This window comes from Egretta garzetta, unplaced genomic scaffold (genome assembly GCF_000687185.1).
Source record: "Egretta garzetta isolate BGI_Z169 unplaced genomic scaffold, ASM68718v1 scaffold229, whole genome shotgun sequence".
In the NCBI taxonomy this organism is placed as follows: domain Eukaryota; kingdom Metazoa; phylum Chordata; class Aves; order Pelecaniformes; family Ardeidae; genus Egretta; species Egretta garzetta.
In genome coordinates this window covers 2,239,616-2,257,590 of record NW_009270000.1, presented here as the reverse complement: position 1 = coordinate 2,257,590, position 17,975 = coordinate 2,239,616, and the positions used below count along the sequence as shown (strand labels likewise).

General features: G+C 40.5%; 1 protein-coding gene across 1 annotated transcript in view; it reads right to left on the bottom strand.

The window, feature by feature from the left end:
• LAMA3 (laminin subunit alpha 3) overlaps positions 1-17,975 on the bottom strand; it is a 117,575-nt gene that overhangs the window by 56,895 nt on the left and 42,705 nt on the right. The window contains 10 exon segments of the mRNA XM_035903015.1: positions 378-543; positions 2,797-2,894; positions 4,828-4,936; positions 7,197-7,357; positions 8,732-8,885; positions 9,022-9,122; positions 10,456-10,598; positions 12,256-12,394; positions 15,907-16,063; positions 16,520-16,619. Coding sequence (XP_035758908.1) covers positions 378-543; positions 2,797-2,894; positions 4,828-4,936; positions 7,197-7,357; positions 8,732-8,885; positions 9,022-9,122; positions 10,456-10,598; positions 12,256-12,394; positions 15,907-16,063; positions 16,520-16,619 — 1,328 coding nt within the window.

The window sequence follows — 17,975 nt, the reverse complement described above, 5'->3', positions numbered from 1 at the left end:
TGTATTTGGTTTGTGAGATATTCTTGGGTTTATGAGCTGCTCTCTGTGCCACCTACCTGCAACAAAAGCATCTCTCAGGAAGCCAACAATCTCTTCAAAGAGTATGGCATTACAACTGCGTGCTCCTATCTGTCTGCATGCCAAACATGTATCTAGTGCTCTTCTGCAGGCTGGGAGACTACTGCCTAATTTATTAAGGAGCTGGCATTTTGGTTTCTGTGTATTATCTCGGTGGCTTACTCAGTCTGCAACACTTTGATCACATCACATCACATCACATCATTCAGTTTTGATTCTCTTAAAGCACTTCATCTACCCAACTTTACTGAGAACATACTTCGTGACTTAGGAAGCAGTATTTTCAAAATATAAGATACCTGTAACGGTGTCAAGGTGACCCCATTAACTGAGTCAGAATGTAGGGGGGCACTCAGTGGATCATAGAGTACGTTTCTCCTTACTTCAGAAATTTTCCCATCCTTGAGTGCATCCAAAACCAAAGCTGCCGGTGGAGTTTCATACACTGAGGGAATGCATGTTGCACTAAACACAGAATTATATTAATTACTCTTGGGGCCAGGAGAATTCCTTAGGCATCATGAAAGAAAAACCAGACAACTCACAAAAGTTAGCATATTAGATTGTAGTACAATGAATAATGCAATAGTAACCATTGTTACTTTCTGGAGTCTATGTAAATGATCAGAAAGTAAATGAGAACAAGAGCTGCATATTTAACTCACAAAGGGGGAAAATGCACATTAACTGATTTTATTGACTGAGAATTTGAATAATCTGAGGACCGTCAATGGAAAGAGTTTGCTAAGGAAGATGAAACCCAAGGGAACCAAGAGTATTAAAAAAAACCCCAAACAGTTAAATACATTTTAGCGAATCCAGTTGGTTACTGTCACCAGAATCTGTACTAATATTGAATTCTCAGTTCTACAAATATTTACGTAGGTGTATCCTTTAAACACGCAAGTTTTCCCACTGAAGTCAATGGGACTACTTAAGTACTTAGAGGTTAAGTATACACTCAAATATTTGTAGAATCAGAGCCAAAATAAATAACAGTGCTCCTTGAAAGCATCCTTCACTCATTCATTTCTGTGTTTAACTATTTCTTCCTTGGTATATTTAATTCCAAAGAACTTGATTGAGAGAAGTATTTTCCAAGACCGCAGGAGAAAATGTTTTTGGGGATTTCCTGCTAGCATTTGTTCACTTCTCGTAAGTACTCAACAGACAATGATTAATCTTTGCTCAAGACAGGCCCAGAACTGGAATGGCAAGTGTGTTGCAGGGCCAGGATTGAGATGCATTTGCCAAGGCCTATGTGGGAAATCACATGCAACATCCTAAATAATACTGTTAAACTGAGCCAAGACTCTGCATCTTTCAACTTGGTGAACACTAAACACTTTCAGGAAAGCAAAAATGCTGCCAGATAATGGCCCTAACAACAGAACATAAACATACAGTAAACTATGCAAATCTAACAAGACATTAAAAAAACCCCACAACACAAAACCAAAGTAAAAGGTACAAATTTCTACATTAGCCTTATTTTAAATGACCTAGCCTCTGTCTCCCATTTTATGCAGAATTTCAACGTCAAAACACCTTTGATGTGAAGACAAGTATCTTCAGTCTTAGAAAGCTACTCTCAGTTGTACCACTCTGAGCAGGAGAATTAAAGCTGTGATTCAATGCTATGCATACTTGGAAGCCAAGTACAGTCACAGGCTTTTATCCAATTTACTATCCAGATTTTTCTGCTTGCTATTTCAATTCAACCATTATATTAGAAGCTACCGTCTGGAAAATTATTAGACCTAGTCACCAACACATTCTGCCTCTGAAGTCCTGCAAATGACGTTTAGTTTTACTCTGAGGCCCTTCCCATTGCCAGATGAGTAGGAAGAAAGCCTTAGGAGTAACATCACCAGGGTCATCCTGGGGAGTGCAACAGGAACTGAAATGTGGGGCACTCTAATTTGGAAGTTGCAGTGGCCCAAAGAACAAAACATATATATGGAGAGGGGAAGGCCTTCAACAGAACAGAGAAAGGGCTCTGCAGAACCCCAAACTGACCACTTGGGAAGTGAAAGTTCAGGTTCAGATCTTTGGAGCAAGAGAGGAGCCACCAATCTGGGTCAACCAAGCTGCCTATGACTGCTCTAATTACTGGTTCTATACAAGTATAATGGAGGAGGAGGATCACCTGGAATTGCTGTGCAGGGTGAACGCTGAGGGCACACCTACTCTATGGGCCCCACGATGAGATGGACAAGGGAATGGCTTGTTTGTGAAGTGGGGGATTGCATGTTGAGTAGTTTGCTGCTGCCAAGTCGACCCTAGTGAATTTGTGCCTGAAAGGGCAGTCACATCCCCTAATTAAAGCCATTTTGGAACAGCTGAAGCAGTAACATGTAGAATGAAACTCCAGACAGAGCGGTAAACATTTCAGACCACCAAAGTAGCAAAGTTTCTCCAACTTGGACACCTATCATACTGGACGGCACGTGAAGGATGCGTGTTTTCTAACGCATCAGCACTCTGTAGTTCAGATGGGCCAGGAAGAGGCTAGCATTAACAAAATCCTGGGCAAAGGCTGTCTGGATTAACGCTAACACTTCAGCTTTTTTTATAAGTACTACTTTGCAAAAGTGACCTACAAATCACCCGTGAGTCACTGAGCAAAGCTTCATTGAAAAGAACTAAAATGTTATTTAGTCTGTGCCTTTCAAGGTGTTTTTCAGAAAATATGAGGGATAAAAACAGGCAAGTTACCTTCCATCATGGGTACTCTTGTAAGCAGCTATGCACTGTACTTTAGGATGCACGTATTCTGGAGAAAATTCTTCGGCTGAAATAATACAAACCTTGTGCTGAAAAATAAGCAGAAGGCACAATTAACAATTAATATCATAAGTAGCGGGGCCAGCCCTGAAGAGGAAGGATGGAGCCTAATTTTAGCATAGGGAGAACTGAACCCAAAGCCATGTTCTGTCATGGACTTCCCAAGAGATTTTGGATCCCTTTACCTGCCTGCACCTGAATAGCTGTTTAATAGTTGAATAGCATTTTTCTGTCCTTCTCAGGGGAATGTTGGCTCCTGAGAAGTTAAATAAATTAAAACATAAGTATACGTGTGGCAGTGAGAATGACAGAAGACCAGCTTGTCAAGGAGTGTACAGAGGTGGGAGGGAAAAGCCCTCATCTGTGTTGGTAGAGACTTTTAGTCCCTTGGGGGAATTCCTAGACCTTCTGAAATGCAGGCACAAACACTTGCTTGCACAAAGTCCTTTGGAGTGAGTTTCAGTGACACCAGGATTTCTCCCAGTGGATTCAGAACTCATTTTAAAAGCTGATGAGACCTCATATGGTTATTTTTTTTTTACTACAAATAGACATGAGCAAATGAAGCTGTGGTAGTCCTGCTGTAGCCATGGTGGTAAGGACGTAACGCAAGGCTTGTAGGAAGACACAACAGTCTGCACAAATAAAATATATTATCCACATTTACCAAATACATAAACGCAGGTTAAAAATTTGTGGATGAGCTACTTGAAAAGAAGATAAAAATGCCTGATAAGCAGTAAGATAACTAGCACTACATATTAACATAAATAAAAATGGCACTGGGAGAATGCATTAATATGCAAAGTGATTCGGTTTAGAAGCAGGTCATAAGGGAGCTCAGCTTGTGTTTTAGCAGCAGCGAGCAGGTACTAGAAAGCCTTTATAAGCTAGAACGCAGAGTGCTCCAAGTCCCCTTCCTGGCAGCAAACATTGTGCCTGGGCCTGGGCCTCCAGCCCATCTCAGCAGAACAAGGGGGGACTCCAAAGCTCTGAACCGCACTTTATGAGCAGCTTAAAACATTAGTGTGCAACATGGTCTGGGTTTAGACAGCTCGTATGCATCAGTGTGAGATAAAGACTACCAATATATAAAGACTATCAACATATATCAAAAAAGGCTATCAATATATATCAGTAACATATTCAGAGAATGAAAACTAGAATTTAGAAGTAAAAATGCAGAGATTCTTAGCACAAGAGACTTCCACATGTGGAGACAGAGACTAATAATATCAACACCTTTTGGATATGGATCTTGCTAGCACAGCAATTAAATGGTAGACAACTTAAATGGTATTTGTCCATGCTGAACACTGCCTCATGAAATGAAGAACACATGTATCACTTGTTAATCCCAATAGTTCCTCAAAACTATTCTATGTTTATAGCTAGGTTTTCAGCTCCAGATTTTAACCAACTGTGTAACTCACCTTGTGTTTCTAAAATGGAAAACAGAAACGGAAGAAAATTCAGGCTCCAGAAAAATGTATTCCTTGTGTGGCCAAAAGAGGGCAGTGAAGGCTTTTTATTCAAAGTGTTTAAAAGTTCCATCATTTCTAAAATGCATTTATTACCTGAAATTTTGCAAGAGACCAAGAAAATCCCATGTGGGTTTCGAGAATTTTAAAAAAGTAAAAGGTAAGGAAAAGAAATACAATGATTAAGTCTAAAAGGTACCAGCAGATTTTTCATGTACAGTTTACATTTAGAAAAGAGAGAGGAACTGAAATAAAGCTGGAAAAACCCTTGCCAAGAAAGGCAAATTTCTGTTTATCTTTGAAACTGAACAAGTTTGACTCAGTATTCTCTGAGTGTATATACAAAGAAACACCTTCAAGCATCTAATACACATCCTTTCACACATTACCATAGAGCATGTGAACATTAGAGAGAAGAGTCTCTCTCTTTACCTGCTTAGGTAATTAGTATTACAAAAGGGAAAAGAAAATGAAAACTTACCAGAAGAAAATTAATTGATGATGTCTTAAGATGTATCTTCGTATCTGCTAGAAGGTCATAGACTGCAATACGGTTCCTATCATCAACTACAATGCTGCGACAAAGGAAACTGAGACAGAAAGCGGGATTAAAAATGAGCCTGCTGGCATTGCCATGTGGTTTATGCTATCACCTAGCTCAGCTGCCTAGCTTTTGGCTAGCCTCACCACTGGTGCCTAGCCACTCTGCCGGATCATAAGTAACCTTTGGCCACTGGTGAACATGCAGTATCCTCACAAGTGAGGTGAAGGATGTACTACGTACAAAATATTGCTTGTCCTTTTTGTGTTGACCTACACAGAGCCCACACCTCCAGACCTCAGATCTCCATTTGAGCTACTGCTTTAAGTAGGATGTGATTAGAGGGGTACGCACACAGGCTATCTGCAGATGCTTCCAAGCTGTGTAACGTGACATATAACTAATATTCTGTGCCTGGTCCGTGCTCCTCAAGGTGCCAGCAGGTACCAGCCACTGCTTTCCACTACTGCCACACGCTGTTGATGGTGTGGATCAGCAGATCTCACCCGCGCCATGGCAGTTGGGCAAGTCTTGATTTTAGGAAGCTATCTGTACGCTGAGATACTCCTCCATACAAGCGAAAAAATGTAGGTCTGCCTCTTATGGGCTACCTTTATTGGCTGCCATCTTTGGTAAAGACAAATACATACTAAAGAGGTAGAGTCTTGCTAAAGGCTTTGAACTCTGCCTTGTTGAGGGAGCATGACCCCTGCAACTTGCCAAAAGTAGCAACAGTTTCCTTTTGCTAAAGAGAAGTCATATTCTACATATGACTACATATCCATATATCATCATATTCTAGAGTCAGACTCCTATTTCTTTTCTTTCTTCTGCACTTCTTCGCAGCTAGGCCAGCCAACGTGCCATGGGTGAGAAGCTGTAACCACCACACAACTGCTTCTCTATTTCTCCTCTAAGAATCAAACAATGAGAAAGTTTCACTCTTGTTTAGACCATAGCTCAAAAATAAGGTCAGCTCAGGGCTAAGGACATTTAAGACCAGAGAAATATAGGTCCCTTATTTGTGATTCGCTGGAAGCTTGCAATGTTTTATTCTCTCACAATGTTTTATTGGGAATAATGAAGCTCATGGAGTGGTAAGAAGGCCTGGCACAATATATTCCTGATACTACAAGTTACTCTTATTTGTATGTACCTCATTATGTCATTTTTTAAGAGAAGAGACTTGTAGCTTCTTGCTAAGGAAAGATGACGCAGTAACTTACTTGCAATGTGACTATTTGCTTCATATAGAATGGCCACAGAAAGGATTTATTGCATTGCTATGTTAAAGTAGCAAGGGCTTTCTTTGTCTTTTCATGAGCAAGTTCTTAGTGCATCATATGAACAGACAAGTATGTTCAAAATTAGCCCATAGAATGTGCTTGGAAAAAAAAAAAGAAAGCAATAAAATGGAAGATCTACAGCAAATAGTTTGGGGCTCAAAGTGTTACATAACAGGCTAAAACAAGAGCTTTCCCCAGCAATACCCTGACAAGGTCACTGCTCCACATAGCTCTGCTCTGTATCACAAACATGCTGACGAAAATTATTTTTCTTACTAGGCAATTTCATCCTGAGTATCCCTAAGCCTCCAATCTGCCAAACGCTTGGCTCACAGGAAAAAGAGATGCCTGTCTGTGGTTCCCTGGCACTGGGCAGGCTCTCCCAAGGGCACAAATGCCTGCAGGATCACAACCCTAATTTGAATCATAAGCTGAAATTCTCAAGCATTAAAGAAAATCTCACTCAGGACAGAAAAAATCTCCTGCACAGAAACATCTGCAATAGCCTCAGTAGGCAACAAGGACAAAGAAGCATCCGGCTGAAGACCTTGCCCACAGCCTAACAGCCAGAGGATGGCTACACTCAGCATTTCAGAGAGACATTCATACTTCTGCTTCAGCAGATCTTGTCAGAAATGGTGGGAATACTCTTGTGAAACCGGCTGCTACTTTTTTATAGCCAAAGCCCTTGGACACGCTTTTAACTAAATAAAAACAGTGCAGGCATCTGCAGCCAATGCTGGTACTCTTTCACTGGACTCTGAGATTAATAGCTGATAAGGATTTATTAATGTACATAACAACAGTAATCCTTTGTATAGGAAAGCATTTCACTGAAGCAGTTGCAATATTTAATGAGCTGATTGCACAGACATAATTAAAAATCTGTACAATACCCACAGCCATGTACTTGCTTTTAAACTCCAACAATCTATATAGCAAAATTGATTCCAAAATATAAAAAGTATAATCATATCCTAAAATCTTCTTTATTCATTTAGGGACTACTTCATAAATTCTTACCTGTATTTACAACTGTATATTCTCACTCTGCCTTCAGTGACAGGGCCAGGGCTATGTATTATTACCTCGGCAGTATATAACTGATCCTCTTCATTGGCATATTCAAAAACCAGAACATAGCGACCAACTTGAGGAACATTTACGGTCATCTGTAAATTGACCTAGGTCAAGATCATTGAAAAAGAAAAAAAGCCGTCAGATTTTTCACTCCTTTTTCTTGCAGGAAGCTCCCTTTTCCTGCCCCACAAGCCAGCCGGGCAGCATTAGGCCAGGGCCAACCCCGTAATGCCTCAGCAACAGACATCCAGCGGAATGGAGCCAGTGCTTATAAATATCACTTTGTCCACTAATAAGGGTCAATCAAGTTCAAGAAGCAGCTGCCATTATATCAGTTCTAGGAAGGCTGTAAAATAAGCCTAGGAAATGAGCATGTAATTATTTCTCTTCACCCCAGTAGAAAGTACCAGTGAGGAAACTTCAATGATACTAAAAAATTGTCACTGTCATCATCAAGCTATCTTTCATAACGTATAAAAATTGGATCTACTTCTCCACTGAAAAAAATATTTCCAGGAACACAATTCCTACTACAGCAGTGCTGTACATCTTCTCCAGCAAACAGCCAATGCCACTTTCTGAAGCATCAAGTTTTTCTTTTAGTTTACCTGCACAAATTGGTTAATATAATACGTGATGCAAAATACTTTGAAGTAGTAGCATGGAAAGTGCTGTGGTCGCAGAGCTTTTTGTTACAGTCAGCTATATAATTATTTTCAAATTTAAACCATTTCTTCTCAATATTTCCTTAGGCTATGAACAATTAAACATGTAAATCATTCTGTCAACAGCCCTCTTGACCTCACTGCAATTATTCATACCTGTAAAGCTTTGCACATGCATCAGCGATGAAGCACCAGGGTCTGTGGCGTGTAAATATTCTTGTTGCACTTGGTATTTTTAAAAGCAACATCCAAGCATAGTAATAGAGGGCATCATCATTTCACATATAATTATCATGTACTTGATAAAACACCTTATTTTTACCAAACACACTTCTAGTATAACTTTTCCTTTCATAAAACATGTTTCTCTTTCAGTGGACCTACAGCAGTGGCATAATTGCTTCTGCTTGTTTCTAAGTAAAGCAAATATTTTACGTAAGTATAGCTATTTAAGAAAAAAAACGAGATTAATTTAGAGTGATGTATATACAACATTTCTGCTGACAAACCACTATACCATTTCTGCTGCAATTATACAGTATGCTGAACAAGCCTGTATGCCTAAAGCAGGGGGATTTTTATTTAATAAAATACTTTTGCCAGAGTGAAATATCCACTCCAGTCACAGTTACAAATCTGCCTATGCTGATCCGTTCACACAGTTCTGTATAAAACGCAGAACTTGGCACAGAATGTTTTAGGGGCGCGTTATAGATCTGCAAATCCCGAGCTGTAACTCTGCAACCCTTGGAGTCCAGCAGGTTTATAGTCAACAGTGCAGATGGGACTGCAATCAGCAGGCAGGAATCTGACCTCTCTTCCACTGATGTGGGCCATCACCGGTCGATCGGGAACTGGCTGTCGCACAGGTATTCTTCTGTGTTCTCCCCCGTGTCTGAAATATGCTGCCTCTGAACCAAGGACACAGGAAAATCTGCCCAGTGGCAAATGCTGATAGAGCAAGCAGCTTACACAAAAGAAAAAACAAAACCACAAAAAAAAAAAAATCAAACAAAACACAGGATTATTATTGCTTTCAAGTGCAGCAGGATAATAACAAAATAATCCAAGGCACTGGTTTATTCTGTAGTATATATACTGACTGCTCTGCTGAAGCGCGTCCTGAGTAGGTGCAAGGCTCCGTAACTTGTATCTGCAAGATGGATGCTTCGTAGTAATCACTGGGTAACAGCACCATATAATCCTAAGAACAAAGAATACAACAAATGCAAGACCATGCAGAAAATTACACAAGGAACGTCTCTAGACTTTCACAATGTAGCAATGAACAAAACCAACCACATAAATAAATTTTTACAGAGGATATCTGCCAGACGTGGATTTTTTTGTTGTCGTTACGTGGGCCAATAACATCAGAATGTGTCTCCCTATCTCTTCCTATACCTTCACAGAGATGGGACGAAGGCAGCTGCCCTGTGAGCAGGGAAACTCTGCAGCCAGTCTCCCACCATGTGTTGTACAAGACGTAAAGGAGCCTCTCCACGGCTTGGTAACACGCAGCCAGCTGGGTGTAGTTTTCACCCAGGAGTGCAAACCAAATGCACACAACTCAGCCCTGCGTGACTCCAGAAGGGAGAGTCATGTACCTCAGGTGACTTTACAAAAATATTCCAGGTAATCTGTTAAGCTGTGCTTCGAAAGGCGGTATATTTTTGCTCTAAATTAACATATTACAGCTTATTTATAAAAACTGTTATTGTGAGAACATGCTGGGCTAAGATCATTAATAAATTCCTTTTCAAAGGTATTAGTAAAAAAATCAGGCACAATAAATACTGTCACTTTCAGCAAGAAATACGTTTGCAAGCTCTTTAGTAACATTTTATGCGGTATTCCATAAATTTAACAGAGCCCCAGGCTTAATGACTAAAGACACTGGCTACTTGTTAACCCTATACAATACACACATGAATTCCAGTATGCTGTCTTTGTGATCATACGTGTTGAAGGTTTTTCATAGATTATCACCTCAATTAATTTCTCTTTTTATAACAATTTCTCAGAACTGCCCTCAGAAAATTTTTTAGTTTTTCAGTGAGTGAAAGGAGAGTAATGATGGGAGGACAAAAACATTTAGGAAATGAGCTACTAATCGCACGGCCCATCTTATAATACTTTTCTGAAGAAACTTTGTCAAGAAACTAAGGCCTTGGTCATCTGTGGCTGAGCCAAGCTTTAGATACAAGATCAGTTATGTAAGAATTATGAATTTCTGTGAGCATTTATGCTCAACCAATCGTGCTATATGTTAATATTACTTTATCCTTTGAAGGTACAGATCCTGGATAGACTTAAAGTCTGTAAGCATAAGAAAAATTAGAGCAGGTGAAAGTCAGAGAAGAAAAAAAATAAAATAGGAGGCAGAACTCTAATTTTTTGTAATGAGATTCTGCTGCTGTACTCTCTTCACTAGTGCTGAATTTCAATTGCTTGCAGGGTTCTTCCCAGCAAATAACTCCAGAGCAATTCTATCATGACAGCCTTTGAGCAGTTGTTTTCCTCAATTGTTTTCTTACCAAGAGGACTTCCTCTGCCATTATACTGACAGTCCACGTGCCTGGAACCAGTGAGAAAGGCTCTGTGGAGTTTTTTCCTGGGATTGTGAGAAAAGCTGGCTCCTTGCTGGGTGGGAAGACAAACTCTTTGCTCTGAGCAGCCCCTGCCAGCAAAAAAAAAAAAAAAAAAAAAAAAAAAAAAAAAAAATCAAGTAAAAAAAAAATAAGGGACTGTGTAAAATGTCTCTACTTGCTTAGCGTGCGCTGGACTGATGATTTCACCTGTTAAATTTGGTCTAACAGGAGCTGATCAATGCTTTTCTGTGAATATGTATTAACAGCACATTCTACTACACACAGTAACCTACAGAGCTATGCAGTGGTTGTTGTTTTTGTTCTTATTAGTCCTGAGTGAGCTGGTTCCGAAAAGCAGAGCTCTGCCCCTGTAATGGCCAGTTTTGCAATATTCTGAAACGCTCACTTCTTCACTTTCCCCTTCCATTATTTTCCATCCAACCTGCCTCTGCCCTGACTCACAATATGTTCAGCTGACACGAGGCCTGTTCTCATGTGACTTTCAGCCAAATATTTCAGATACTGGAGGCCTCTGAGAAGCTACTGAGAACCAGCAGCATCTAAAATGTTTAGTTACAGAAAGTAACTGAAGGTAACTTCTGGGCAGAGACGATGTACAACCGAAACGTAGCTGCGGTATGCTGTATCAAAGAGAAGTCTTGAGTGTCAATTGTTATGAATAGTAAAGGTTTCCTCTTTGAAGCCCCTGGACGCTGACAAAAGCTGGTTCCCTGCCTCCTGGGCAATATAAGCCAGACATGACCACTAACTACTGCCACCCTGCTGATATCTGTGAAGTCTTCAGTTTTGTCTCCTCCAAATTACTAAAAGGGTCTATGACTAAACTCCATGTTTATGACTAAACTCCAGTATGCTGAGGCTAGGCATAGCAAGAGATAATTCTGCATATAGGCTTGGTATGCCTCTGCCATTCGAAGGACATGGAGTACTTATCTTTTATCAGGGCCCAAATGCATCATATGCTGTTGGGTCTGTAATCAGAGCTAACTTGGTAGACTGGATTCATCATTAAATAAAGGTTATTCAGGGAATGAAGGCAGAAGCCACATTTAAACTGAAATATTAAAGGCAACTAAACCAAAGTAAGTGCTGTTATCCCTTCTTTAAAAAGCTTCATAAAACACACACACTTTAGAGCTCCCAAGTGCAGAACTGAAAGCACTGAGTTTGGCAAACATTTGAAAAAAACCAAATGTTGATTACTACTGTAAGCAGAGATTTCATGCAAACAGCCACATCAATTACACAGCAAAATATATTAGGAGAAGCACAAATGCGCTGACACTGTTAAAAGTGATGCATTTTAAGCAACATTACAGATTTGTAGACTTAGGTGCACCTTGAAAAGGCTCCTCTGATCTAACATTCATCTGATCTGTTGTGCTATTCAGTTGCACCTACCTGTTTCAGGTGGAGACGGACAAGCAGATATGCGAGCAGATAATGTTTCACCTCCAGGGTTAATATACCTCAGGATAATGCGAAATAAGGAGAGGTTTGATTTTTCCACATTCAAAGTTATCCTCACTTCATTCTGAAAAATGGAAGTTAATAAACAAAACCAGCCATAAAGTGCTACATAGAGGAACAGTTAGAAGCCATGCAAGCACCATACTAAAGTCCTACAAGAAAAACGCACATGCAGACAAGTACATACTGGAATGGCAATGCTGGTGTGTGACAGAGGAAGACAGGCAAGCCTAGTGAGAAAATTAATTCACTTACAAGTACAATTAGTGCCAAAATGTTTTCCCTCAGCAACTGAGATCTTCCCTTTAGAGCTTTTTGAGCCCAGGCTGACATAGCGGAGGACTAGGTGGAAGAGCTTAGGGGAAGCCACAGTGACAGGCACAACCACCTCTGGCTGGGAAAAATAAAAAGAAAGGGAAAAAGGAGGAAAGGAAAGTATATCATTTGTTACTAGCACCCAGAGAAAGAAAAACCATTTGGCAAAGACAAACTCCATAACAGAAAAGAAAGGCTCCGGCAGCTTACAAAAGAATATAGAACAAAACCTCCTGTGAAATAAAACTCTTGGTGAGTAATAGCTTATCCAGAAAGACACAGAAAGGCTGAACTAACATGTGTGCTGATACTGCACCTTGATACTTGCCAGTATTTTACTATTATTCTCCCCTCCCGTGCCATAAAGGAGGCATATGGTAGCAAGGGTTGTCCACATTCCTGGCTTCCCAAGGAACAGGCCAGAATCATCGATCCTAGCCCGAGATCACACACAACACTCCAATACACGCAAATGTCTCAGACCATCCCTGAAACTTCTTCTGCTCCTCCAGCAGATCCCTCAGTTTCTTAGAGACGCGACACCACGCATGACTCTGGCCTGGGGCTGAACTGACACCTCTGGAGCCAGGCAGTTCACAAGCCCACAGAAGGCTGCATCCACACAGCCCCCATTACTTGGTTTGCAGAGCAACAGAATCAGCAGAGACATGTTCAAAGGTTGGTGGCAGATTAGGAAAGAATAGCATTGGTGCAACCTCAAGGGTTTGGCTTCCTTCTTTCCATCCTAAATGCCAAGGCTTCCACTATAATCCAGCTCCCACCAGTTCACCCATCACCATCCACTTGCTGTCCCTTTCCAAGATGCTTGTGACCTCCCCACCACTATGGTCCATTCTGCTTCCCCAAATGCACACACATTTTCTCTGTTCCATATGTTTGGGAACGGAGCACAAAGCCTCATCTTCTCTTACTCCTAAAAGCTACAATAAATGCAAGATTGCCAGCTCCCGTATGCTGCTCTGAATCTATATTCCTCAATTTGTCATCATCATCCCAGAGACTCCATCTTCTTAATAGAAATGCAAACCAGAAAGCAAAGATAGGCATATGACAGATGGCAGGGCTCAGACATCTACAGAGCCTAGATAGCTAAAATCTAGGTGATTCGAGAAGGGCAGTGGACCAGAATAGAAAACACAGACAAGTAAGGGATGGTTTTACAAGTGTCATTTTAAATGGAGAAGGATGACCTCTGAATGATACTACATGGATAAGACAGGCACTGAGGGAACACTTGAAAAATAGATACGAAGAAAAAAAGAAAAGGCAAAAGAAATAAACAAACATGCTTCAGGAGATTTATCAAAATGGTTTCTAAGCTTTTATGGAAAATCTGGAAGACGAAGTGAAAGGAGAGAAAGAAGAGATATGCGAGGAATGAGGGAGGAAGGATGTTGGTCCCTGGCTTCAAGTAAAGGCAGGGAGTGGGGAGAAATTATTTTTTTGTCAAAAACTTAGGTGACTCTGGACAGTGCTTTAAAATCTGAGACCGACTGTCAGCTTCTCAGTCTCCAATGAGAAACTCATGTTGGCAGCATGACAGGGCACCAGTGAACTCCACTGAGGTCACACACAGCTTATTTATTTCACCCCAAAAATTTTTAGTTGTATTGAAATAGTTTCTTTTCACAGCAAGTTGTTACATCAGCCTTTTTGTGTGGTAAATATGGTAACGCTGTTTGTCTTCTACAAAATAAATGTCAGGAGGATTATTTCAGGGTCCTGCAAGACACAGAAATGCTATGTCAAGATTAGGAAAGTTCCTTGAAATTAAGAGAGTGAGACTATCTCAGTCATGCATGGATCTAACTAAGGAGGGCCTGGAGCCGGCAATCACTTACATGAGTGAAAAGCTATATCCAGGTAAACAAAATAATGCACACTTTTAGCAAGATTACAGACTAAGCTCTTTCACTACCTCTTTACAAAATGCCGCTGGATATGAAATGCAAAAAGCAGCTGAGTTAGGAAGCAGAAGTTAAGAAATCGCAGCTAACAGAGAGCTGCCTTCATTTGTGAATGTGGAGTAATTCTGAAGATCCAACAAGTATGAGCTCTGGGATGAAAAAAAGCCCAAAAGAACAAAGAAGAAAGAGTGAAAAATGAAGAACAGAAAGGAAATCACTATGCTTGCGCAATGGTTATGTGCTTATGTCTCAGTCTATAGTGATCCATTAGTCGCTGGACAACTTACAGAGGCTGGACACAACCATACCAGCACACTACTTCTGAGAAGAGTGAGCAAATCCCATGTATTGCTCAAATCTACTGTTTTAAAATCCTGGTTCAATTGCTCAGCAGTTCAGTCCAAAGTTAGACAGGTCCTTTCTCACACAATTAAATTATGGTGATTTTCTCCCTGTGATTTACTTATTCCCTCTGCTGTTGTTCAGTTTATTTGTAGACTATCATAACACTTAAATAAATGTTGCAAATGCTCACTGTTACTTCTACTGAATCACACATTTTCCTGTTTGCTATAATGTGAAGGTATCATTCCTAACAAAAGTCGGTGCCTTTCTCTTCTTTCCCCAATTGTGTTGGGTCGAGCAGCATAGGGACGTGTATGTAGAAAGAGGTTGATAACACACCGATGTTTTGGCTACTGCTGAGCAGTGCTCAAACAGCATCAAGGCTGTGCCTCTAGTATTTCCCCCACCACCACCACTGGTTTGGAAGGGGGCAAGATCTTGGGAGGGGACATAGCCAAGACACCTGACCCAAAACAAGCAAAGGGATATTCCATACCATGTGATGTCAGCTAAGACATAAAAACTAAGGGAAAAGGAAGAGGAGGGGGGGACATTCATCTTTTGTGATGTTTTGTTTTCAGGAAGGAACAACTATGTATACTGAAGCCCTATTTCCCAGGAAGTGGCTGGACATCGCCTGCTAATGGGAAGTAGAGAATAAAATCTTGTTTTCTCTCCTTTTGCTACCGCATGCAGCCTTTGTTTTTTTTTTCCTTTATTAAACCACCTTTATCTCGACCCACAAGCCTTCTGATTTACTTTTCTTTCCTCTGTCCAGTTAGAGGGGAGTGATAGAGCAGCTTTGGTGGGCCCCTAGCATCCAGCCAGGGTCAAACCACCACACCAATATAAGTTGCAAGTGTAAGAAGACTTCAGTGACAGCACTGTGACGGTACCCGAAAATCTTATGGACACAGACTGCCACAGAACTGTGTAATCCAAATAATTTAGACAAGCATCAATCTTCTGCTGTTTCCGCTGTCTTTGGCATGACAAGAATTTCTGCACTTAGTATTACAGACTTGAAAGCTATTAGTTCTCTTCTTTACGCAAAACGCATATTTCTCACAAAAAAAACCCCTCAAAGAACATTTCTGAAGAACGTATATTTGCACAAGCAATGACCAATTTACAATAATACCAACACTCGCTAATCTGAAACAGCGATACAGTGCCAAAGAGTTCAGCTTAGTGAGATCTTGTCCTTTTTTCTGGTTTTTCCATGGCCTTGCACCCACATAGCAGTACTATAGAGACATACATACATACCATACACCTATGTTTTCACCCCAAAGCCTTGAGCGAAATACCAGCTTACTTGTATAGAGGACATCTGAGCATATCCTCTCCAACTGAAGTTGGGAAACTCCTGAGGATCATAGCCAAACCGAATTTCCCTTCCCTTGACAGTAGTACCGTCTTCAATCTCAAACTTCATGTGGTGCAGATCAGGGAAAAAATAGTTTTTTTCAGGCCTTTCAAGGAGAAAAAAAACCAACAAAGAATTATGAGTCACTGTGTGGTCTACATCTAAGAGCATAAAGCAGTGGAAGGGAGGTGACCTACAGATGACTGAGGAACCCTGATAGCGGCTAATACAGCTGATAAGATGGATGTAATGAGGATCCTCTTTTCAGATGCTTTTACAGCTTACATACATTTTCCTATATAACTCTTGACAGATATGTAGATACATATGCAATACTATTGCAAAACGGGTATTGGTTATTTAAGGAAACAAGTTAAAAAAATCGTACTAAAATAATAGAAGAAAACTGCCCAGCAAAATGAGTACCAATAAGTAATACAATTTACCAGCTTATTTATCAACAAATCCAGAATCTCATGTGAAAGGATAGCAAGGGACCTGTGGGTAGTTAGAAAAGAAGCGTGCCAAAGCAGGAGCTACCAGGAGCTAGAGCCAGACTCACTCCCGACAGGCCGTCCCCACGACATGCGCCCTGCACTGGCAGCCACCCGAGGGCTCGGCACAGCCCGGGCTGAGGGATCCTCCGACATCACACCGGCAGCCTGTCAGGCAAAGAGCAGAAGCCACATACCCCATCAGAAAAAAAAAAGTGATAAAAGTTATCAGAAAAATACACCTTGCTTCTGCTAATTAAACACTGTTAATGACTCTTTTCCTCCTTCTGGAGCCCTTCGGATTCCCTTCAGACTCTTTCAAACACATGTTAGCACACATGCATAAGCTGCAATTATTTCCAGTTTCCCATGTTTCTGGTTGTTGTCTTTATTTCTCCTTGCAATGTGACAAAAGCCACTTTTTAAAAAAAATCACAAGTAATAAGCCATGCCACATTACTAAATGAAGGACTACAGTTTTGCAGAACAACCATTCAAATATTTTGCTAATAAGTCAGAATTTCTACAGCAATACGATGAATAATTATTAAAGAAACAAAAAAACAAAACCCCAAACCTAACTTACAAAAATTGTAAGATGCTAATTTTCGAGAGTCTTGCACCCCAATATTGAACTTATCTTACAAAAATTGCACACAAGAAGAACATATGTGTTCATATAATAGCATAGGCATATGTTTAACCAATACTGGACAACAATATTGGAAGACTTTCTACAGGAGACAGGACTCGTGGCACAAACTAAAGGACATCTCTCGTAACGAGGTATAACGTATCATACTAAGGAACAAGTATGTCTAGGCTAAAAATTTCAAGCTGAATTGAAAGGTTGAAAGTTCCTAAACACGTCTTTACATCGTAGTGTAAAAAGCATCCTGTTTTCTAAGCCATGTTAAGCACCTGTAATCTCACTGAAACCAAGGATAATTAAAGTATTTGACACCCTTGTGAAACCAGATCCCTTTCGTTAGCTCCTTGGTTTGCACGTTAGGCATGAAAGCTCGTTTGATAGAGTAGCCATTACTTTTAAACTTTGTACATATTAAATGATTGTAGAAGTACTTCAGTGCTTTAAAGTCTCTTGCATCAACCCTGGACGGGTGTAAAACACACTGAAGTCAGTGAAAGTGCTTTCAATAGTTTTAACAAACCTAAATCTACAGTGGGGGGACAAGGAGGGAAGGGAACTATTGAAGCAGCCCTACAGCACTCAGAACACACGGCACAGCAAGCCTCCTTCAGAAGAAGGACCACTTTCTCCACATCACAGCTACATCTGGCTCTGCTTCAAAGCACATTGAGCCCTGGGCTAAAGCAATACATGAATATACCTACAAAATAAAAAAAAAATCAAGCTAATATCCATTGTAACATTTTAAATTTTTATTGCAGCAGCAGACCTTAGAGCTTAGAAAACTGCTAAGCAGAACAGACAGCTACCACTCTTACAGGTAATGCTTGCAGGAAAATCAACCATCCCTGGCCCTGCAACTCCAGAGAAGG